This window comes from Alligator mississippiensis, chromosome 1 (assembly GCF_030867095.1).
Source record: "Alligator mississippiensis isolate rAllMis1 chromosome 1, rAllMis1, whole genome shotgun sequence".
Classification (NCBI taxonomy): Eukaryota; Metazoa; Chordata; order Crocodylia; family Alligatoridae; genus Alligator; species Alligator mississippiensis.
Genome location: NC_081824.1, coordinates 292,137,477 through 292,161,693, shown reverse-complemented (window position 1 = coordinate 292,161,693; position 24,217 = coordinate 292,137,477). Strand labels below are relative to the sequence as shown.

The 24,217-nt window shown below is 44.7% G+C and overlaps 1 protein-coding gene across 26 annotated transcripts in view; it reads right to left on the bottom strand.

Moving 5' to 3' along the window:
• Nucleotides 1–24,217, bottom strand: part of LOC102569060 (trifunctional purine biosynthetic protein adenosine-3) — a 55,793-nt gene that overhangs the window by 23,995 nt on the left and 7,581 nt on the right. For 18 of the 26 annotated variants that reach the window (XR_009459078.1, XR_009459076.1, XR_009459077.1 and 15 more), the window contains 12 exons: nt 21,296–21,444; nt 20,587–20,682; nt 19,781–19,955; nt 18,039–18,150; nt 16,387–16,455; nt 15,299–15,424; nt 12,157–12,244; nt 8,139–8,224; nt 7,450–7,618; nt 5,550–5,781; nt 5,332–5,426; nt 3,226–3,335 (listed from right to left, as the gene is read on the bottom strand). Coding sequence is in view for 22 of the 26 variants with exons in the window: in XM_059720714.1 (XP_059576697.1) it covers nt 3,226–3,335; nt 5,332–5,426; nt 5,550–5,781; nt 7,450–7,618; nt 8,139–8,224; nt 12,157–12,244; nt 15,299–15,424; nt 16,387–16,455; nt 18,039–18,150; nt 19,781–19,955; nt 20,587–20,682; nt 21,296–21,444 (1,507 nt within the window). In the remaining 4 variants the exon portion in view is untranslated. The other 8 variants (XM_059720716.1, XM_059720717.1, XM_059720705.1 and 5 more) reach the window with 8 other exon arrangements.

The window sequence follows — 24,217 nt, the reverse complement described above, 5'->3', positions numbered from 1 at the left end:
AGTGGAACCTAACCCAACTGTCAATGGGGGCTTCTCTAAAGGAAGGAAAGTTTGTATGAACATAAGGACAAATGCAGCTTTTTGCACTGCTGTGGCTACACCAATGAAGTTACATTGGCGACCACTACTAACACAGACACGGTGCACAGGGGGCTTCCCTCACAACATGTAAAATGACAACAAATGTTACATAAGTAAGGCAGGACATTAGGCCAAGTCTACAGCAGGAGACTGCACTACCGTAGCTATACTGGTTACAGCAGTGAAGAAGAATTCAGCATAGAAAGATTGGAAGAAAAACCCAAGTAAAGTCTCTCATTGGTTTCAGGATGGAATGGATAGGGTTCTGACATTTGGATTTGGTCTATAATTTTGGTCCGTCTTACCTCACACAAGTGCGGTTCAAATCATCATGAAGGCAAAATTATCAAGAACCTTTTGTTGTACTATAAGGATGACTCTTGTTGATCTTATGGCAACCCTGACTGGCACCAAAGGCCAAGAAAAGGTCTTGGGAATGGGACAATTAGAAAGAGAGAGTTGGGACAGCCCTCTACTAAACTGGTGGCTTAAGGACTGGTACTGGAGTCTGCACCAGCCAGAATTTTGGGATAAGAGGCATTTCAAAGCCTAAGATCACAAGAATATAAGAAAGATTGGAAGGGACTTCCTAAGCTAAGAGTGCAGTCCCCTTCTGTCAAAAGTAAGTGTCAGCCAGTCCTCTTTGTAAGCTTATTAAGCTTCATTTTGGAGTTTTCTTCTTGTAACTTCTTTTGGAAGTCTAATCCAGAACCTCACCATTCTGATGTTTAGAAATCTTCTACATTTTCATCCTGAGTTTATCTGTAGCTAGTTTAGACCCATTTATTCTTGTACCAACACTGTCCATTAGCTTACACAGCTCTTCTCCCTCCTTAGTATTTACCTCTCTCTCCCCAAAGTATCTAGAAAATCAGGTCCCCAGTCTGCACTAATTTTGCTAAGCTTGGTGAAGTTCAGCTCTTCTAGTCTCCTCTCATATGACAGATTCTTGATTTCCCTGATTATTCTAGTGGCCCTTAGGTACACCTATACCACTTGGAATTAATTTCTTGAACACAGGTACCCAGAACTGTCAGGGTATTTCAAGTGAGGTCTCACCACTGCCTTAGACAATGGCATTATATTTCTCTCTCTCCTGGAAACACAGTTTCATAGTTGGTAGGGCTGGAAGGGACCTAAGCAGGTCATCAAGTCCGACCCCCTGCCATGGGCAGGAAAGGATGCTGGGGTCAAACGACCCTGGCTGGGTGATTATCTAGCCTCCTTCTGAAGAACCCCAGGGTAGGAGCGAGCACCACTTCCCTTGGAAGTGGATTCCAGATCCTAGCCGCCCTGACTGTGAAGTAGTGCCTCCTGATGTCTAGCCTGAACCTACTCTCAGTCAGCTTATGGCCGTTATTCCTTGTAACTCCCGGTAGTGCTCGGGGGAACAGGCACTATCCCATTGCCTGCTGGTCCCCCTTGCCAAGTTTGTAGGTGGCCACTAGATCCCCTCTCAGCCTTCTCTTGTGGAGGCTGAACAGGTTCAGGTCCTGCAGTCTCTCCTCATAGGGCCTACCCTGTTGTCCCCTGATCATGCGAGTGGCCTCCTTTGGACCCTCTCGATGCTGCCCACATCCTTCCTGAAGTGCGGCGCCCAGAACTGGACGCAGTACTCCAACTGTGGCCTGACCAACGTCGCACAGAGGGGGAGGATCACCTCCTTGGACCTGCTTGTGATGCATCTGTGGATGCATGACAAGGTATGGTTAGCATTCCTGACTGCATCCCCACATCGGCAGCCCATGTTCATCTTGGAGCCTATAATGACTCCAAGATCCTTTTCTGCCTCTGTGCTGAAAAGAAGGGAGATCCCCAGCCTGTAGGTATGCTGGTGGTTTTTCCTCCCCAGGAGCAATACCTTGCACTTGTCAGTGTTAAAACCCATCCTATTTTCATCCACTCACCTCTGTAACCTGTCCAGATCTAGTTGTAGCCTGTCCCTCTCTTCTAGCATGCTCACTTCTCCCCACATCTTAGTGTCATCTGCAAACTTTAACAAGGTGCTTTTCACCTCCTCGTCCAAGTTGCCGGTGAAGATATTGAATAGTGGGGGCCTGAGAACCAAACCCTGGGGAACCCCACTGTCCACGTCCCTCCAGGTTGAAAATGACCCGTCCACCACCACTCTCTGGGTGCAGCCCTCCAGCCAATTTGTGACCCATCTGACTGTGTAGGCATCAACACCACAGTTGCCTAATTTTTTTTAAATGAGGATGGGGTGCGAGACAGTGTCGAAGGCCTTCCTAAAGTCCAGAAAGACTACGTCCACCACGACACCTGCGTCTAAGGCTTTTGTGACCTGGTCTTAGAAAGCCACCAGGTTGGTCTAACAGGACCTGCTTCTAATGAACCCATGTTGGTTGCCTCTAAGCATAATCTCCCCTTGCAAATGTGCTCCTGGATAATTTTCTCAAAGAGCTTCCCCAGGACTGAGGTAAGACTATAGTTTCCTGGGTCCTCATTCCTCCCTTTTTTGAAAATGGGGACCACACTGGCCCTTTTCCAGTCCTCTGGCACCTCGCCAGAGCACCATGAGAGCTCGTAAAGCTGTGCCAGGGGTCCCACAATGACCTCTGCCAATTCCCTCAGCACTCTGGGGTGGAGATCGTCAGGACCTGCCAATCTGAACATGTCTAGTCCCTCCAGAAGTTTCCTGACTAGGTCCTCACTGACCCTGGGTCTGTCCAGATTCCCAGTAGGGGAAGATGTTCCTGTCCCTGCTCAGAAATCCTACATCATAGGATATAGTTTAGGATCACATAGGCTTTTGTCATAGCTGCATCATACAGGTGTCTCAGTCTTATCCAGTGACTGGCTAATATACCCAGCTATTTCTAAGTTCCTAATTAGGGTATGATCTCACACTCTGTACCATTAAGTTTCATTTAATTTAATCACTGCATCTCTACGTTCTCAAAATACATGCACACACATAGCTTGGTGATCTTCATCTAAAGAAATTCAACATTTTTCTGTTGTTGGTACTGACGGCTGTAGCATCTGGTAACAGCATCTGGCAGGATGCAACTGGTGTGGACTTGTAATGTCATTACAATAATAAGAGATCCACAGAGCACAATGTATTGTAGCTATTTTTAAAAAAATCCCCAGCAGCTAAGTTCTGGACACACTAGCAGTTACCTGCAATTTAGTTCCAAGGCCTTTAGTTCGAGACACTAAAATAGGATCATCATATCCAAACGGTCTCAAGTCAAACAGACCAGCAAAGCCTTCCAACTCTGAATGGCTGCCTGCCAAGTATAAAAATGTCAAGGACAAAGTTGTCAGGACCAAAAGTGTTCCACATGCAAATTACTAAAGCTGGGGGAAGGGGAGAAACAAAAAAAACCCCCAAAAAACAACTTATTGTGACCACTGATAAAAATATGCATGATCTTGTGAAATTCTGAACCTCAAAACTCACATTTTGTGATGCTACTAGTTTTAGTACTCAATATTTGTAAGCTGTAGTGAACAGTATTTATCAGTCATTTGCTAATAGCTGGTACCTCTTTTTAATCCACTTTAAAAGCACAGTTACATAACCAAGGCCCCTGGCAGATGTTCAGTTAAACAGGCCATGGGATTAAACCCACAATCGTGCAAAAATGTGCAAACCCACAATCGCACCTCCTGCCATGCATGCGTAGCATGGCAGGAGACATGATTGTGGGATCAGGGATCACACACACCGATCTCATTACACTGCCAGTTTAGTACACTCTACTAAAAACTTGGAGGCAGCCAGCTGATTTCATAGGCAGATCCTGGGGCTGGCTGCCATTTTCACGGGCTGAACGCCATACGGTCCCCCCACACCTCTGATCAGCTGAGGGGCCCTGACAGTCCCACCCCTCCCTGCAGATTGCCACATGGCCCAAAACCACAGTTTAATTACCTTGATTAAGCCCAGGGAAGCCATTAATCCACACGTTATTAAATGTGGATTAATGGCTTCCCCCAAGCTTAAATCATGGTAATTAAGCTGTAGTTTCAGGCCATCCCCAAGCAGTAGGCTCTGTGCTTTTGATGAGATCACTGCAAAAATAAAATGAATAAACAAGCAAAAGTTACCAGCAAACAGAGAAAAGCGTGTGGGAAGCCCTGTAGTCTTGGAGTCCAGGGGGAGGGGGAACACAGGGGAGAGGATGGCAGGGCAAGGCTGCTTGCAGCAGCCTATTGCAGGGCTTCCTGTGAGCTTTTCTTTGCTTGCTGTTAAGTTTATTTATTTTATCAGCAAGCCTGCCAAAAGCGCAGAGCCTGCCTGAAATCACAGTTTCTGTGAAAACTGCACAATAGCTACTTTGGTAGTCATGATCCTGGGTTTTCCCTGGACCAGCAAGAGGCAAGTAAATCAGATGATCGTCACTCCCAGCTTCAGGAGTGCATGGGAGTCAAAGGCTCCAATGCACCCCAGAGGGTGGGAGCCCCGATCAGCTGACTGCTGCTCCCAGCCCTGGAAGTACACCTCAGTCCTTGACTCAGTGCTGCACCCTGATTAGCTCCTGCTCCCAGCCTCCAGGGCACAGCACCATCAAGGGCTCCAACGCACACCCAAGGCTGGGAATGGCAGCTGATCACAGCTCCCATGTACACCAAGGTTGAGAGCCCCAATTCACTGATGCCTGGCCACACGTGCAGTTTAAGACATGATGGGCACAGCCACAAAGTTATTACACATATTTTGTAGCACATAACTGTAACACCTAACTGGTTAATCATGTCTTAAAAGTAAAGTCTGCCAGGGGCCTAACATAAAACCTTCTCAGAGAGTATTACTGTTGTTAATAAAAAAAAGAAAAGAAGCAGACTTCAATTATGGTTAACAAGATCACAAACAACTTTTTATATATTACACTTTGCTACCACAACACTGGGGGGCTGACAGAAAATATACAGTAACAGCTATCCAGTGAGATAAAAGGTCATTTCACTACCCAATAATATGCTGTATTTACAATTATATCAACGGCCTGAATAACTACACTGCAGTAGTCTAGCGCATCAAAGTTCAAGCCAGGGATCTCAATAATCAGGAATGATATTTCCCTGACTTATACTAGATCAATTCTGTAGTTAAGGAAGAGATGAAGAAAAGAAGCATTTAGGTCCTGGTCCAATCAAATTTAAGTGCAATAATTGCCTCATTACTTATATGAATACCTGCATAGAAGGACCACTCTGCCCACTTCAATTCATTTTACATTCAAAATACCAAGCAAGTTTGCAGCCCTGGCCTGGCTTTACCTGATATGGTATTACTTTCAGTTGGTCGTTCACAGTGATCAATCAAAATATTGCTGGTCAAAGTTTCCATGCTTCTTCCTTTGCATACTGGGCCTCTGAAAAGAATTAATAGAACATTTCTTTTAACAGTGATAAAACTGTTGCCCATCACAGAACTGCAACAGTCTGGATGATTTTTTGATTACTACCTATCTCCACTAGTGTCTTTGCTTACATACACAGACTGAGAGAGAAGTCCTAAAATTGGGTAACCAACATCCTTCCAATAAATGGCACCATGGAACTGTATGGCTGCCACTCCTTCATTGGCTTGTTCTAGTGCTGACATCAAATCCTCCTTGACAGCTGTTACGGTAAGGACTCTTCCACCATTCGTCACCACTTTGCCATCTTTCACCGTTGTGCCTGAATGGAACACCTCCACTCCCAGCTCTTTCGCCTGAAGAAGACCTACAAATGAAAGCAGAACTTGAAGTTTCATGACTTTTTAAAACCAAACACAATGTGGTGAAAGTGATATTCTCTTTATTTGTAGCAAAAGCACACCACAGACAGGAGTACTGCCAGTTTTCCCACAGCTCCTAACATGGCTTAACTCTCTCCTGAAAAGAACTCCTCTTTGTGGGAAGTTACTTCTGCTCACATGTCAACTCTACCCTAGGCTTTTTTTTACTGACATTGCCATAAGAAACACCAGTTCACAGAACAGAAGTCAAGGATAAGAGGGATGGATTAGGACATCTACATTATCTCCCTGCCCACACATGGTTCTATATACTGGTTTTTATAATAATTTTAAGTTGGACTGAACAAACTTATTCAGAGACCAGGTTTCCCTTGAGAAGCTAGTCCACAATGACACAATATTTAAACCTTGATTCTCATTTTCATTCTGCTACATCTCTCTGAATTGGCTGGGATGACAACAATCAATTCTTCACCCTCCTTGACACTGGCACTCTTTGAATACTTGTAGATGGTTCTCATCATTCCTGGTCACTATTAAAGTAAACTAGTCATTTTGATTTGTTTCAATATATATCAGTGAGAGAGAGAGAGAGAGAGAGAGAGAGAGAGAGAGAGAAATCAAGCCTCTCCCAATCTCACAAAGAGCTAAAAACAGTTTTTAAAATCAGCAGATTAAATCATTTCTGCTTTGGTGAAGCTGTTAGGGTTGACTCACTATGTAGGTTGTGAGCCAAAGCTGGCTGTGTTTCATGAGTCTGATACAAATGTAAGTGCCTGTGGGCATGATTTTAAGACAGGTGCCAGAATACTGCATGTCCATGCAAGTACAACGTGAAAGTGTGTGACACCAGAAATAAACACAAAGAAAAAAAAGTGTAATTGTGAAAAGTATGGGCCTTGCAAGGGAAAGATTTCCCTGCTTTTACTGTTTTGTAAAAACTCAGCATTCCTCAGGTGTAGCTTTAACATCTGAAACACACATTTGTCTAAGACACTACAGAACAAATAAAGACAAGGATTGTGCTGGAGAGGGAAAGTAGTAGCAACAGGAGTATCTAAAGGCAGTCTAGCTCCAGAAATTTCATGCTGCAGTAGGAGGGGGCAGTATAACTTGGCCTTCTCTCTGCACTTCTAGATGATATATGGAGAGGAAGGACAGGCCAAGGCTGGCACAGGGAAAGCTCCAATTCTAGCATGCACTCCCTAGAGGTGCTGTGACTAAGACAGATAGCTCACCTGACCCACCAGCCAGAAAAGCAGAGCTGGTGCCAGAAAGGATTAACTAGAATCTGTGCTTCAGCTTCCTGAACTGCCTCTGGAAGAATTCTGCTGTCTCCAGAATTCCTCCAGAGACAGCTAGGGCTCTACTGCCCTCTCTCATCACAATTTCAAACCAGAGCCTGGTCCTCAAGGAATAAGGTACCTTTAAACAGTTCACTCCATGAGACTTTGAAATATACCCCATCCACTAAATGACTATGAAAGGTCTCTATTCAGGAAGCTATGGGGAAAAACTCCTTATACCTCTGCTCCACCTCCACACGTGCACTGGACCAACAGCAATATGGCTCTTTAGGAGAATGGCTAAATTCAGACTCACTATGCCTCTTGTAACTGCTATGCTTAAAAAAATAAAATAAAAAAAATCACCTGTTATTTCCATGCCATTAGCATAGTCTCCTGGGTATCCTTTGCTTATCATAACCACAGACACAGCAGTACTGTTTTCTGACCAGACTGGCATGAGGCTGCGGAGTTTGCCTTTGATTATTGCTTGAATCACTTCATAAAAGTCATTTTTTAACAGTGGAAGAATTACCTGCGAAGACACGTTCACAGCAATAGAGCTAAATGTAATTTTGCTCAACTGCTGAATTCAGTGTTAAAAAAAAAAATCATGCTTTTCTCCAGGGAATTGATATGCATGAAATTCAACTTACTGAGCAAACACTGCACTTGTGGGACTGATCTGGAGATTCAGAAAGTTCATGAACGTTTATTTACAGCAATTATTCCTAATAGGATATGGAATATAATAATCACCTATGAAGGCCCAGTGTGAAATAATAGTATTTAGCTTGAGGAACTGCATAGGCTTTTACCTAGTTCAAACAAGTATTTGAATGACAATTCTTCACTGACTTAAAGACAATAGCTGAACATGTCAGAGACAATAAATGCCAACTAGTTCATTCTTTAACAGTTACTCTGTATGTTTTCTAAGACTTTCTCTTGTAGATACATATGTTTCTGGTAGAGGAGATGTGTATCCATTTCAATAAAGTAAACTATTGCATTTTGATGTAGAAAATTGAGTAAATTCAAGATCTCTCACTCACCTGGCACTCAGGGTCACCAAAGTGACACTTAAAGTTTAATACTTTCACACCTTCTTTGGTAAGCATTAATCTTGTTTGCAGCACACCTGAACAGAAAGCAGAGCCACAAGTTAGTCCAAAAGGGGTTGGGTTTTTTTGGTGGGTTTTTTTTTTTTTTTACTTCCTTAAATGCAGTACAGTAATCTAAAAACTGAGATGAATTCATGCAAAATACAGGAAGCCTGTGCCAAAGGATTCTGCTAGCATATATATCCCTTAAAAATTCTTTAAGGCCCAACACTCCAATGATAAGACACATATTTTGTGTTAGAATAAAAACAGAGCTGTCCAATGGCAGCCTGGGAGTTGCATGCAATCTTTGAATCACAGAAAATTAGGGTTGGAAGAAACTTCAGGTGGCCATCTAGTTCTACTACCTGCTCAAAGCAGGACCATCCCCAACTAGATCATCCCAGCCAATGCTTTGTCTAGTCAGGTCTTAAGAATTCTAAGGATGGAGACTCCACCATTTCTCTGGGGAGCTTGTTCCAGTGCTTTACTACCCTTCTTGTGATAAGGCTTTTTCTCCTATCGAACCTAAACTCCCCTTGCTGCACCTTGAAAAGACCATCACTCCTTGTCCTGCCATCTGGCACCACAGAGAACAGTCCAGCTCCATCCTCTTTCTAACCATACTTAAGGTAGTTTAAGGCTGTTATTAAATCCCACCCCCTCAGTCTTCTCTTCTCCAGACTAAATAAGCCCAGTTCCTTCAGCCTCCCCCCCAAAGTCAAGGGTTAGCCCAGGGGTAGGCAACATTTTTTGACCGGAGTGCCAAAAACCCCCACAATGTCTACCTTGGAAGGTGCCAGAGTGACAGCATGCCAGGAAAAAAACAAAACACAAAAAAAACAAGGGCAGGGGGTACATGGCAGGATACACTGCATATTATTATAGTTAATAATCATAAAATGTTGCCCCCCTTTTATTTTTTTCATTTATTTTTACAGTAAATACCAAATTTTCTAAAAATTGTAAACCTAGTGGCAATAAATAAAACTTCTGATACTCCCTTTGATCTTGTGTATTTGTTTTGTGCAGGTCCCCCCCCCTGCAACAGACCCCCAGCCCTGCTCATGGCCCCTGCCCCCCAGCCCAGGCTCTGTGGCTAACAGCAGCTACCCAGAGCCTGGGCCAGCTGCAGCTGGGAGGCTGCAAACAACTACTGCCTCCCAGGCCCCAGCCTCAGTCCCATCTACCTCCCAACCCCAGCCCCAGGGAGGCACCAGATACTGGCAATGCTCCCTGCTGTGCTGTGCTGCACTGCACTCCCTGCTGCCCAGGGGAGAACAGCAGGGCCAGGAGCACAGCATTTGTGACCCAGAGCGGCAGCACACAGAGGGGCTGCACAAGGAAGCTACCTACTGCTGCAAGCTCCGCACTGCCTGGGTCACACTTCCCCTGTGTGCACGGGACCAGCATCAGCAGCACACAGGGTTGTGCCCCTTCCCGCTGCCCCTGCCTGCCGGGGAAGTGTGGCCAGGGCAGTGGGGAACTCGGAACAGCAGGCAGCTTTCTGTGCCCCCCCCAATGTGCCCTGCCGCACTGGGTTCCACACGCTGCTCTGCAGAAGCGGCGGGGAGTGCAGCACAGCAGGAAGCATCGCCAGCATCTGCTGCCTCCCCAGAGCCTGGGGCTGGGTGGCAGCAGCTGTTGGCAGCCTCCCAGCTGCAGCTGGCCCAAGCTCTGGCCAGCCTGGGCTCCGTGGCTATCAGCAACTACCCAGAACCTGGGCTGGCTGCAGCCAGGAGGCTGCAAACAGCTGCTGTCTCCCCACCCCAGCCCTGGCTGTCTCCTGGCCCCAGGGTGCCAGCACTGTGCTTTGGGGCCAGGGCCAGGAGTCAGCAGCTGTTTGCAGCCTCCCAGCTGCAGCTGGCCCAGGCTCTGGGGTAGCTGCTGTCAGCCATGGTGCCAAGACTGCTTGCAGCAGGGCTTGCAGCCTCCTAGCCACCTGCTGGGAGCAGTCTGGGCTTCTGGCTGGCAGCAGCTACTCAGAGACAGGGTGGCTGCAGCTGGGAAACTGCAAACAGCTTCTGCCTCCCGGCCCCAACATGTGCCGAGGAAAATGGCCTCACGTGCCATGCTGGCACGTGTGCTGGGGGTTGCCAACCTCTGGGTTAGCCCATCCAGCCACCACTCCACCTCCCCAGTAGCAGCTTTTGTGGCAGCTGGGATGGGGCTGGAGTGCCCAAGCTGCATAGCAAAGCTCATCTGTCCACGCTGCCAATATCCACACATGACAGGGTAAGCTGAGTTGCCTGTGCTGCAGGGGAGAAAGGGGTGCTGCCCACCTGGTGGGGAGCTAAACTACCCACACTGTGTGCACAGCAGGAGGAGTGCTGGGCAGTCTAGCTCCCCCACTCTTTTACCCATGCAGGCCACATGCGCAGTACCCCCTTCCCTCCTGGCTGCTTGCAGAGGGCCCAGTTACCTGTGCTGCAGGGTGGTGAGTGGGAGAGCTACCCACTTGGCCCACATGGTTAGGTTGGGGAGAGGGCTGTGTACACAGCTGAGAGGGAAGCTGGGCAGCCCACATGGCACACATGATGGGGTGGGGGGGGAGGGGAGCTGTAAAATAGAAGAGTGAGCATGGCTGAGCTGTGCATGGTAGGGAGGGAAAGGGAGCTGGAACGTGTTTGCCTGCTTGACCACCTGCGCAGGGTAATGCCCCCAGGTCTGCGGCATGCCTGGCATGTGGCCTGTGGCTGCCCAGAAGTTGGACAGCCCTGGAGTAAAAAGAAAGGGGAGAACAAAGCTCGTTCAAGACTATAACAACAACAAAAAAAACAAACAAAAAAACCCCTACAAACAAAAAAAACCAACAGAAAAACAGAGTCTGCCCTCTACGACAGCCCCTCAATTGGAGACACTCTGGAAGTGTAGCGAGATCTTCAGAAGATGCAAACACAACTCCCAAAAGAAAAATCCTGTGCAGGAATGGCTTTTATGTTGCACTGTATAATTGAATGAGATCTCTTTAATGCACTGCAACAGATAGGAATGTCTATATTATTACTAGTACAAATTCCTGCCAAAATCCACAGCTGAGAATTTTTATTATTACAAACTGTTTAACATAAATAACAAATTCTATAAGACCTGCAGCAATACAAACAAGCACTTTGTGATCAGATATCAATCTTTCACTGACAAGTCTTTGAGTATCTTCAAATAAAGAGCTGCATTAAAGACTCAGTCCTGCCAGGTACCAGGTGTTTCCAAGGTAGTGATGAACATAATTAATCACCTATTAATTTCTTAGCATGCTTCTGACAGTATGAAATAATTAGTAACTCAAAGGAAGCCTGAGATCTTCCAGAACTGGGTTCCAATTAATTTAATACATTATCCTGGTATTGCCTCTGTGTTAATGACAGCCACTGGCATGAAGTGACTGTTGACACCACTCTCTCTCATTTGGCATCAACCCCTTTTGCAAATTAATTTTCTTACAGAGTTCTTCAATACTCTCATTGTTGAATACAGGGGTGAATTATACAGCTGAAGTTAATATATGAGCCACAGCTAAGTATCGTCTGTCAGCAGCTACTGCAGCAGGCAGGTTTTACCCACAAAAGATGAGTTTTTATAGCCAAGGTCAATTAAAATTGAATATCTTTTAGTTGTTGTGGTTTACTTCCCTCCCTTAATGAAACTGAGTGCTGTGATGAAAGGCCGGGTTCCTACAACTTAATACAACTAGTCGTCTCAGGCCAGTCAATGCTTCTGTTTTATAGATAATAGATAATGCACAGCCCTTCCATTTTTCCATGTATTAGGAAAAAAACGCAAGTATAATAAAACCCTTGAACTGCCAGAAATTAAGGTGCTTAAAGTTATAAGCCAAGCTAGTGAGATTTAAACTAGAATGGAAAAACAGAATATTATTCTTTGATGAAAACAAGTAAGAGCTCAAATGTAATCCCCAACGATTAGCTGATGTGACTTTACCCTGTCATTCAAGTGAATGCTTCCTTACCTATATATGGTGTTCCTTCTTGTCTCATATTATCAACAATGGGTTGAAAGATAGCATCTTTGATTTTCTGTAGAAGAGCTTCTGGAACCTGATGAACAACAACAAATTGAGAAAGTAATAGCCCTTCAAGATATAAATTCTTCCCATTATAATTAATCTGAGAGTCTTTTAGAAAGCATAGTCTGTAAGCACATTTATTTTGTATTCGTTATCATGTTTCCATAAGAATTTCATAGGAATTTAAGTTCAGTTAAATGTGATAAAAAAAAAATTGTTGGATGATATCTTATTTTATTAAAAAGCTGCTCGATTGAAAATCTATTACATGGCATTTCTTTCAACCAAAGCAATGTGCTTTCCTTCTGAAAACTCTAATGTATTCTTGCCATCTGCTTAACTTTACTCAGAATGTTTTGTGATGTCCAGATAAGCAGTAAAATGTTAATACAATCTGCATACATCCCATTTTTATTCCATCCAAGCCACGTGTTCTATTACATAACAGAAAGCCAGTTAAGTCCTACTTACAGAGCTCAAAGAAGCCAATGGGAATCTTTCAATCTACTCCAGTTGCTTTTGGTAAAGCTGTGGTGGTTTTAAAGATTCTCAGTGAATATTTTGAATCAGGCTCCAAAGAGGAAAAACACCAAACCAATAATGAAAAATTACCCATTGAAACTGAGACATGGGTAATTCTCAGTCCATTTATAATAGTTATATTCAAAGGTGATAGATCAGTCTAGAAAATAACACTATGACATGTAATGGAAAACCTGTTTAAAGCTGCGTAAATCACTTAAATTTAAGCAGATCGACATTTGAGGCTATTTTTGGGTAATTTCTTAAGACAAAAGTATTTCTAATAAAGATGTCACCATATATTTATAATAATTAAAATAATTTTTAATCAATATAATAGGATATTAGATATAGAAACATGGCATCTATTAAAATAACAGGAAGGACACAATCTCATTCTACTTAAAGGCAAAATAATCCTATTAAAATATACCAGAGGGGGTTTTTTTGCCTTAAGAGCTCAATCTAACATCCACTAAAGTCAATGGAAAGATTGCCCCAAGTTCAGCGTGCAGTGGATTGGACCCGACATTCAGGCCTATATACGGTCTTACTTCAGCATTGCGGCCAAATGTATTCATGCACCAGAGTTGAGCCGAGTGCTCTATCCCAGTGGTTCTCAACCTTTTTTGTACCAGGGGATGTTTTTAAACATCCATGGCAGTCCTGACCCAGTGCCCCTCACTCCCGACCCACTGCCCCTCACCTCCAGGCTCCAGCCCCTGCAGTGTGTGGGGCAGGTGGGCCCTAAGCAGCCCCTTGCAGGCCAGAAGTCTGAAAGCCTGCAAGGAAAAAGCCACAGTTTCCCACATTTTCTCTTTTAAAGGCGAATCCATTTTTAAAAAGTGGATCAACAAACTCTTAGAGTCTGTCCGTGATCCCTTCATATATTCTTGTAACTCACTTTTGGGTCATGACCCATGGGTTGAGAAATGCTATCCCACCTTTGTTTTCCTATGCACTGTTCTGGCTGAGGGCTGGATTGGCCCCTAGTCCTCACTGGTATCTGGCTACTCCCTGTTCCCATGAGCTTGTCCAGAAGCCAGGAATAACTGAAGCACAACAACATCTCTTCCATTACCCCTCTGTCACAGGACACAGGCACTGTACCAGGGTTCTTAAGGGTAGAGAGCAATTTTGGGTTTCCTGGGGACTTCCTTCCAAGTGACAGCGCTTATGATTACTCATAATTCCTTTCCACCAACGAGGCTGACAAAAGAGAGGCTTAGGACACTGGCAGAATGGGCTGTAGCAATTATGGCTCACTTTGTTCCAGTGAATTTAGCATTTGCAGAGAAATACTGTAATTCAATAACTTGCTGAAACAGCTCATCGGCCTTTCAAAGAATCAAAAATCATTTCCTAACTACATATTTGAGATACAAAAACGATACCACATATGCTGGGAATTAGAGAGGCCCTTCCTCAACTCCACCCCTTAGGTGCATGCTTATGTCGGGTTGGAGAGACATGACCACTAACTGCACTTTATCAGGCATTAGCAGGTGCATCACAAACAGGTCTAGGGAGGTGATACTTCTCTATGCAGCACTGGTGAGGCTGCATCTGGAGTACTGCGTCCAATTTTGGGTGTCGTACTTCAAGAGGATGTGGATAACCTCGAGAGGGTCCAGATGAGGGCCACTCATATGGTTAGGGGCCTGCAGTTAAGGCCCTATGAGAAGACATTAAGTGACCTGAATCTCTTCAGCCTCCGCAAGAGAAGGCTGAGAGGTGATCTTGTGGCCACCTACAAATTCATTGTGGGGAGACAGCAAGGGATATGAGATGCTTTGTTTACCAGGGCACCCTTTGGAGTACCTAAAAATAATGGCCACAAACTGACAGAGAGCAGATTCAGGTTAGACATCAGGAAAAACTTTATGGTAAGGGATGCCAGAATCTGGAATGGGCTCCCAAGGGAGATGGTGCTCTCCCCTACCTTGGGGGTCTTTGTGAACAAACACCTGGCTGGGGTCATTTGACCCCAGCGCTCTTTCCTGGCCGGGGCAGGGGGTCGGACTCAATGATCTGCTGAGGTCCCTTCCAACCCTAACATCTATGAATCAGCATTAAAAGTAATGGAAAAGGCAGGAGAACACTGTCCCAAACTCAGACTTGAAATCCTTAAGAAAGAATAACAGGACTCTGTATATGCCTCTATGCTGTGCCTCCATGCTGCAACCAGAGGCGCCACCATAAAGCACAGCCCACCCATTCACTCCTGCCCTATGAGCACCAGCTCCCCATAGGGCCTCAGTGTAGCTGCTCTTAGGCTGTCTGCCTCAGGGCCACTCTGGGGTGGGTCCTCTGCTTCCTTCCAGGATCTGACACACACTGAACAAGACTGAGTGGTGGTGCTGCCAGAACCAGCATAAAGATGCTGTAGACAAGCCCTGAGATACTACATTGCAGTCATTCTGCAAGCACAGCTCCCCCTGACTTCAGAGGGAGTTGTGCCAATGTGCTGGCAACACGACTGGGACTCTTAACAACAGCAGTCACTAATGCCTCATTACACCCACAATTCAATTTCAGAAATAAACTCAAAGAATCACTACACCTGAGGTGCAGGGCAGAAAGCTCCCAACCCTTCAGTGTTTGGACCTCTGTCTCCATCCAGCAAATATCTGTGGACCTGGGCCAGTGGCATGGGGGCAACTGTGACTCCATCACTGAAGCACAAGCACTGTGGGGAAAAACAAACACAGCATACCCAAATGAGTTATTTTACCCACTCAAGGAAATCAGCAGTGTAGCTCACATGATAAAGTCCTGATCCAGCAAGTCATTTAAGGTATATCTATATGGCACAAGAAATAGATGAGGCAGCTCTACACATGCTAGCTCTGGCTCCAAAAGCAGTACAGGTAGGTTAGCTATTACTACTAATAGTAGGGCCTGCAGAGCTAATTAAGGGTACCTCTGCCCTGCACAGACATAGGTTTAAGGAAATGTTTATCTTAATGCATGCAAGTCATCCTGTTGACTTAAAATGGAACTATTTTACAAGCATGAAATTAAACACATATGCAAGTGGTTGCTGAATTAGAGGTCTAAATGTGTGCAAAATACTATCTTTGGAGCAAAATCTTGCATACAGAATTCAAGTAATAGTTGTCAAAGATATACAGCCATTGAGGCAAGCTTGGATTTCCTCCTACATGTTAGAATAGTCCAGGGACAACCAAACTATGACATGCATGCTACAAGTGGCACAGGAAGCCTCTGTGTGGGGACACTTGCCTAAAGGTGGGCTACCACTAGCTATAATCCCTGGCTGGGAAAAGCACTACAATCACAAAAAGTAAGCTAACGAGTAGGATAAAACTAGTGGTGTAATACAAGAATTATAACAAAGCAGATGGAGCTACAAATCCAAACAAACATATTTTAGGTTACTTTGTTCTCTTTATTATTTTTTATCCCCCTACAGATCATAAGTACAGTACATTTATAGTTAAAAGTAGAACAGAGTTGCATAATGAACAAATTCATTCAAATTCAAATTCAAAATGTGTACCATACAAATTTACTTATATAGCTGCCCTATGGAGCATAAGCTATTCAAAACAAATAATTCATACCATTAGACAAACAACGCAGCAGCAATACAAGTAAAATGTTGAGCCAAAAAACTGACCAACATACAGAAAGTTCTTCCCCTTTAAGAAGTTCCTCAAGGACAACCATCTCTCCAGACTCCCCAAACATGTTTTCCTGCATTAGAAATATTCCGTAGTTATTAGCTGCAATATCCATCTGTTAGTTCTGCTCTGTCCTTCTCTTAGCAATTCCCTTTTCAAGAAAGAAAACAATGCATTTGAAAGGTACCAGCCTGCTTAGATGCCACAGGGTTCAACCAAGAGACAAGAATCCTAGAAAGCAACCACAGTCCACAGAAAAAGTCAGTGGATGCCAAGACACGTGTGGACAAGAAAAAAGACTGGTCCACAACTGCAGGTGTTACGTGGGGACTTAATTAAGTGCCTAATTAAATGACATCGCTCAATGGGCTGTACCTTATACTGTCCACTCGCATAAAGGGAGTTGTTTCTTGGCCCTGAGACAATTAGCTGGTAAACCAGGGTGTATCTAATCACTACCCAATTTACCAGGCAATTAGATGAAGTTGGGTTAACTACCACATGCACTGAATTAGCAATGAAAGAATAACACGGTTTATTAATAACAAAAGCAACTAACAATATTTAACAAATAATATTAACCATGACTAATCAACAAACAAACAATTAACTATAACAGGAAGGAAGGAGTGGAATATATTACAGAGGGGCAAGAGTAATTTTATTTATCTCCACCGCTGTCTGATCAGTCACTGGCCATCCGTCCTCCAGTACAGGGCAGCAAGGTGGGAGGTAGGCCACTGCTGACTTTCCAACAAGGGTGCTTAACTAATAAAAGGACAGAAAGAGGGGAAGGATTGAGGCGATAAAGTAAAAGGGCCATTCTGTGTCAAAGATGCATGCACCCAGGGAGGAAAAGCCTGGGGAGCCAACTCTATTTACCTTGATGTAGAAGTCTGAAGGGGAGCAACCGCACGGAGACCTTTGAGCCTCTGGAGCATACACAGCACAGCCTCCATGGAGTGCCTATCTTCTCCTTCAGTCAGTCTCTCCCTATGCTCTCACACCCCAGTTGATATCCGACACAGGCCTCAATCAGTTTCACTCCCTCCACCACACTACCCACACGTGCCCTCAGACACACAGACCCAAAACCTCACAGCCACAGATCCACCCAGACACACCCCGAGCTCAGCCTATAAAGGCTGTGTGTGGGCAATGTGCACACGTTGCCTAAGTGGCTCTGCACTTGGCCCCAAAATCTTCACATGACACCTCTTTCATCATCATCTTGCATCATTTTTCATGAGGCAAGGTCACTCACAGTTCACTTGGTGACCCACTTTCCATCTGTGCTGTGGTACCATATAGTGTCTTCATCCTTATACGTAGACCCAGACCCTAATTTTGGGCACAACACAGGCACTGGCAGACTTGGAGACACAGCTTTCCTTTTATTCAAGAACAGACACAGCATAGGCTGAAGTAGCACAAGCTGCTGCTGCCTTGAGTGGCAAGACTTTGACTTGAGAAGGAATCAGCTCAAGGTAAGAAATTAATTCAGACTCTGGATCCAGCCTGCTCTCAGACCAATAGGATGGTGAGGTGAAAATACTTGCTAGGGCTACAAAATGGGCCAGGATCCCAAAGTAAATTCTTAGAGACCACTGGATAGTGGCAATCAGCCTTACAGTATTTAAAGAAAAAGCATTTTACCTGCATCATCTTTTGCACAGCTTCACACACTTCCTCTTTGCTGGCTGCAATAATTACCTCTTTTCTAGCAGCTGGGCTACCAGCCTTTACAACCAGTGCAGGAAAGTCTGTGCTTTAAAGGAAAACATATCACATTAGAGTCAGGATCCAGATATCCCCACTGCATCCTCTAAAAAACACACTTTCAAGTTCGGTGCTTCCAAGATTTTTCCCTTTTAGCTGCATAGTTGATGAATTTCATACATGCACACATACTTCCCATCCCACTCTGGAAGGCCATGTTGTTAGACAAGCTCATCATGGACTTAGGCTCTAGGTGCAAGACAGGGAATAGGAACTCCTGAGCTCTTGGAGTGGCTCTGACTGTTCTTCGTGAACTCTTGGACAAAAATCATTTAACTTTTGTGTCTCAGCCCCCAATCTCTTCCCCCTTTAAATCCAGGGATACTACTATTTGGTAGGTCTCAAACAATTTGAAAGAATAAATGATCAATTAAATGCAACACTAAGCAGTATTTCAGAAGCACCATTTAAGCGTCCATAATCAAGGCAGAACTGAGGCTTGTGCTTCAAGCAGAAATTCAGCTGCTGTTTTGAAGAGCAAAAGAGGAATTCAGAGGACTTGCTGCAAAATTACAGCACTTATTTTGAGCACAGAATGAGTTATCCAATTCTGAATATTTTAAGCACATTCTTACTCCTATACCTCTGTCCCAGATGGTAAACAGCCAAAAACTAAATGTGGTATTTGAATAAGTGATGCACAGAACGACTCGGACAAATGGGCAATCTTTCCAATCCAGAAGCTCGTTCCTTTGACATTTCTTTATCATCTTACAGAAAGCCCAATCTTTGGCTTCTACATTCAGTAGCAATAGCAAACAGAAACCTTGTATTCTGGCATGTATACCATGTCTGTCTGAAATATAAAAGGCTCTCTCTCTGTTTAACCCCATTTATTGTTTGTGTACTGAAGTTCCTTTACATGACAAAAATATAAATAGTTAGAGCTTTCTTAGGGAAAACAACTAAATGTTTTTAAAAAGGCACGTTCTAATTATACCCCAGTTACTATATGATACAAGAAAAAAGTGCGTGTAGTCAGTGAATGAACACAAAGCAGAACTGCTGTAGTGACTCTGATATACAGCAGAAGCCTTCTTTTGTAGGTCAGTTTTACTGTAGTAGTGGAACATCACTACTTAGGAGCAGATGACTCCCCCAAAGAATCCTACTGATTTCAGCAGGACTACTAGTCAGTGTAACTGCTCACCAATATGACTGAGGAACCTGCCATCTGGCCCTGAACAAATAAGAATGAGAACTTTAGCTGTGAGCTGCTTTCATACGGCCCAGCAAACAATTTTGCCAGGTCTATGCTTGTGCATAAGACAGCCTGATCATTAGGCAAATATCTGAAGAAAAAGTTTAGTGCAGTATGTTACAGTACTTTTTCTCCCTCGTGTGAGGTTTTTTCCTCTTATCATAGGTAGCAAATGGGTATCCTCATGCATAAGATTCCATCCAGTTTTTTGGAAAGCTTCCCATTATGATTCTCATGACATTAAAATTGCCAGTGACCATCCCTGTCTTTGATTTTTTTAAATACGCTCAACAACAGCCAGTTGTAAATGAAACATCAGCAAATGAAAAGACAGATCATGTTCACAGCAATAATCCTGAGGAAAAGGTCAAACATACAGATCACCTGAAAAGAAAGTTGCGGGCAACAGATAATTTACCTGTTAACAAACCTATATGCTTCCTGAGGATTGGTGAAGGCTTTCCACCTTGCTGCTGGGATCCCATGCTGATCCAGAAAGGCTTTGGCAAAGCTTAGACTGGTCTCTAACTGAGCTGCCTTTGCTGTGGGTCCAAAGCATCTCACTCCTACTGATGTCAAGTAATCAACGATTCCTAGTGATTGCCAGAAGATAAGTCATCTCTTTGGAAGTGGCCAGGCCATGGTTACTGGGAGGTTCTTTTGGCCTCTGTAGGAGTTTGCTGCACCCCTTGATGTAGTAATCAGTTTGTACCCAAAATGTTGTTTTAAATGTGAATTCATCACACATTTCATCATTTGGTTTCATAAGACCTTTAATAGTTAGCTTTTAGCTTTGTCACTGAGGCCACCCTGCGACTATAGTTCTGACTGACCAATATTCTTTATTTTAGACTCCAATACCAAATTACATTGTTTGTAACATCCCAAAGTAATGGCTGAGTGATACTATGCATGAAGGAGAAGGTCATGGCCTTGGGTCATACACCTTCTCTGAAGCATAATGGCATATAAGAAGACATAAAAAAGCTGCAATTATTTTTCCCCAGTACCATGTGATTTCCTATCAAATGATATACAACGTGTATACATAGAACAGCTAGACATTGCCAGATGTAAAAATCATTTGCACTTATACAAGCACTCCAAGTTAGTCTTTTACACTTTAGTGTAATAAAGACAGTATAAGCATATTAGGTTTAAGTCGAGTTAAGTTAAAAACAAGACACTACCCTTTTCTAACAAACAAAAATATTTTAATCTTACCAGTTGCCAAAAGATCCTCTTGTCCCACTATCACAAGTCCAATGTTATGATCTTTGCAGAACTGGGCAAGGATTGCATGGTTACTAACTAACACAGCTGAAAGGGACAAAAATATACTCTTATATTATAAAGTTGCACACTAGATCAAATGAAAGTCTCCCTAAGAGTCCCCGGCCCAAATTAGGCTAATAAAGTGTTCAAATGAGGTAATGAGGATGAAAGGGAAGCTGAACGCCACCTGCTACCCACATATTATCATAACTGAAACTGAACAACAAATTAAAGAGCAGCATGTCTAGGGTGAACAACTGAAGATAATTTATAATACTTATTTATACTGCTAAATATCAATTATGTTAGCTATATACAGCCCAAATACATTTTCTTTTGAGAATAGTTTTTAAAAGTGGATCTTATTTCACTATATTACTTTCTGGATCTCTGTATTTTTGTGTCCTCAAATTGTATGGGTTTTTTGGGTTTGTTTGGTTTTTTTTTAATTCTTTGTGCTACATTAAAAACATATCATATGGTACTCTATCAGATGTCCTAAAATTCAGAAAGACTATACAGCAAAAAATTATTTATGTAGGTTATAAGTGATTGCGTACTTGGAGGAGAAAAGACATCCTGTTTCTACTGATTCAATATATATTTCCATTCACTTACCTCTATTGTACCTGTACTTTTTTTTTTTTTTTTTTTTTACCTGAATTGGAAATTTTCCCATCTCCAGCTGTTCCTGCATTTCCTGGAGCAACAAGCACTTGTTTTACATGTGGAGACTGTGCTAATTTCCAGGCCAAAGCATGCTCCCTGCTTCCATTGCCAATCACAAGCACTCGATCAGCCATTAATCTTTGTAAAACAAGAGTCACTGTATTAATTTCACAATCCTGCAACAAACATGTAAGACATTAATATCGTCCTTAACAGCTACTCGTAATCCATAGTCTCAATTTAGTTCTTAGCACAGGGGCGGGCAAAGACCAGGCCATGGCCTGGATCAGGAGCACAGACTCCATTTCCCAGCAGCCCCTGCCCATGTCCCTGTGGCCAGTTTCCATGGAGACCCTACCAGCAGCAGCGCCATGACAGCGCAGGCCCAGGGTTTCCATGAAGACCAGCCCCAGCAATGCTGGCAGGACACATGGCTGGGTAGGGAGCTGCTCCGAGGCTGGGATCTTGCAACAGTGACAGTATGGTCCAGAGCCAGGGAAGAGCTGCAATCCACTGCCTGCACACCTTGGGGAGGAGCATGCAGGCAGCAGATCATGGCTCTGCCTCAGCTGCAGGCCACACTGTCACCGCTGCATGATCACAACCTCAGAGCAGCTCCCCACCCAGCCATGTGCCCTGCCAGCGCTGCTGGGGCCGATCTCCATGGAAACCCTGGCCACTGTTGGGGTCTGCAGTGGCCACCGGCCCCAGCCTGCTCTTGTCTAGCTGTAGGCTGCTGCCCACACGTGCCGCAGCCCTGGGAGCAGTGGATGCCGCCTGCTTGCAGCCACTGGGCTGCACCATGGCCCAAACCCCCCGGAGATCCGCTTCCCCCGAGGCACCATGCCCTGAACAACCCGGCCTGGTGAAGCCCAGCAGCTGCAAGCAGGCAGTGTCTGCTGCTCCCAGGGCTGCAGCAGGGGCGGGCAGCCACATGCATCTGGACAAGAGCAGGTTGGGGCTGGCAGCCACTGCAGGCTCAGGGGCTCCAGGCTCTTCCCAAAGCTCTGTCTCCACCTCAGCCCCGGCTGCAGCAGCCCCAGGAGCTGCCAGTGCCAGCTGCCTGCACCAGGGCACGGTGCAGCCCAGCAGCTACAGGAAGCTGGCATCAGCCACTCCCAGGACAGCTGCAGCAGGAGCTGGGGTGAGTGGGGACAGGCAGGAAGGGATGGAAGTGATTAAAAAGCCACCATCCTGAGTGGCCACAATCAGCTATACTGGTGACATTCTGGATGAGACACTGAAGTCACTGACAAATTTTCCACCAACTTTAACAGAGTAAGGATTCATTCCCTTAAGTCTATAGGGAAAACTTATGAAGACTGAACCAGCCAAAAGCACTAAAGCAGCACTAAAGCACTTTGGCAGGACAGTTGTGTGTAAGCCTATAAAAATGCCATCTAATTTACTTTTAAGTCCAGTTTCAATACAAAGGTTAATACAGGAACTTTTCTGAGCATTGCCACTTCATATAACAAATACAGAGGCAGGCATTCATTTTGAAAACAGAAAATGGCAAAGCATTAGAAATGGTTAAGAATATCACTCTGACAGAACAGAGCACTTGATTAAAGAACAACTGCTGTTTTCACTAAGCCACTGACATTTCAAGTAGCTAATGGTATTTCTTGGCAGATTAGTTTTTATTTACTTCAGAAACACTGTAGCGTAATGTATTTTACATCTGCTTCGCTCAGTTTTGCGATAGGAGCTGAACATGGATAAACATAAATGTCAGAAAGAAAAACAGCCCCTCAAAGTGACATTTAAGAACAATACTCAGGATATCAACCAATCCCTAGTCATTACGTACTTAATGAATTAAGAACGCCATAAAAATTCCAGCTTTCCAAGCAACATATCATTACTCTTGCCCAGGAAGACATGATATTTGGTATGAGCTTACTGCAGTTCACAAACAAAATCAGAGGCTAATTCTACAGAGATAACATACGGAGGGCAGCAAACAGGGTTGTTTTGAGAAGGACCTATCCTAGTTAGGAGAGAGACTACTCCATGGAAGTGAGTGACTCTGTCTGGTTGGCTGTCTGCTCATTTGTTGCAGTTTGCAGTACAATATGCATGTTACAGCCTGACTGAGCACTAGTGGTTCTAGTCTTTCATCCACTAGCTTTTGACTACTGGTGTCCCTAAATAAGGGGACAGGACTGACTGAGGCAAAAGAGCTTTGAAAGCCAGCTGATGAACAAACAGGGCAGCTTTGAGAAGGAGTTTATAGAGAGAGTTTAAAGGAACCAGAGCATGCAACTGGGAAATGCTTCACAGACAAGGCAACTACACAGTTAACTCTTCTTCTACCTGCAGCTGAGAAGATAAAAAACATCTTAGAAAATCTTTAGATCAATGGTCTCCAAACTTTTTGGAAGTAAAGGGCACCCCAGGATCTACTATGCTCCCCCCTTGCTCACCCCACCCCCAACCCATATGCCCCTGGACCGCAGAGAGTCCCAGACCTGGCCAGGCCAGGCTAGGCTGGGGCCTGATCCCACTTCTGTGCCGCAGCTATGCTGAGCCGGGCCCACCCGGCAACCAGACAACCGTGGCTTTGGGCCCTGGCCTGGCCGGGTCTGGAAGTGTCCACAGGCTGGGGGGGGGGGGGGGGGGGGCTCCTGCCACTGGGTGCAGCCCCGCAGGAGGCTCTGGGGGCCCATGCCCCCCCCTTATCTGTGCTCAGGACGAGGTGGCTGCTGCTGTGGGCTGCCCGTTGTGCCCGGAGCACAGGTGGGGGAGGGGAATGGACCCCCTGAGGGCTCTGCTGGGCTCTGCCCAATGGGAGTCCCCCCCCCCCGGACGACCAGATCTTTCCAGACCTGTCTGGGCTGGGGCTGCCCCCACGTGAGTCCCCGCAGCTTAGCTGAGCTGCACCCACATGTGGCTAGCTTTCAGCAGC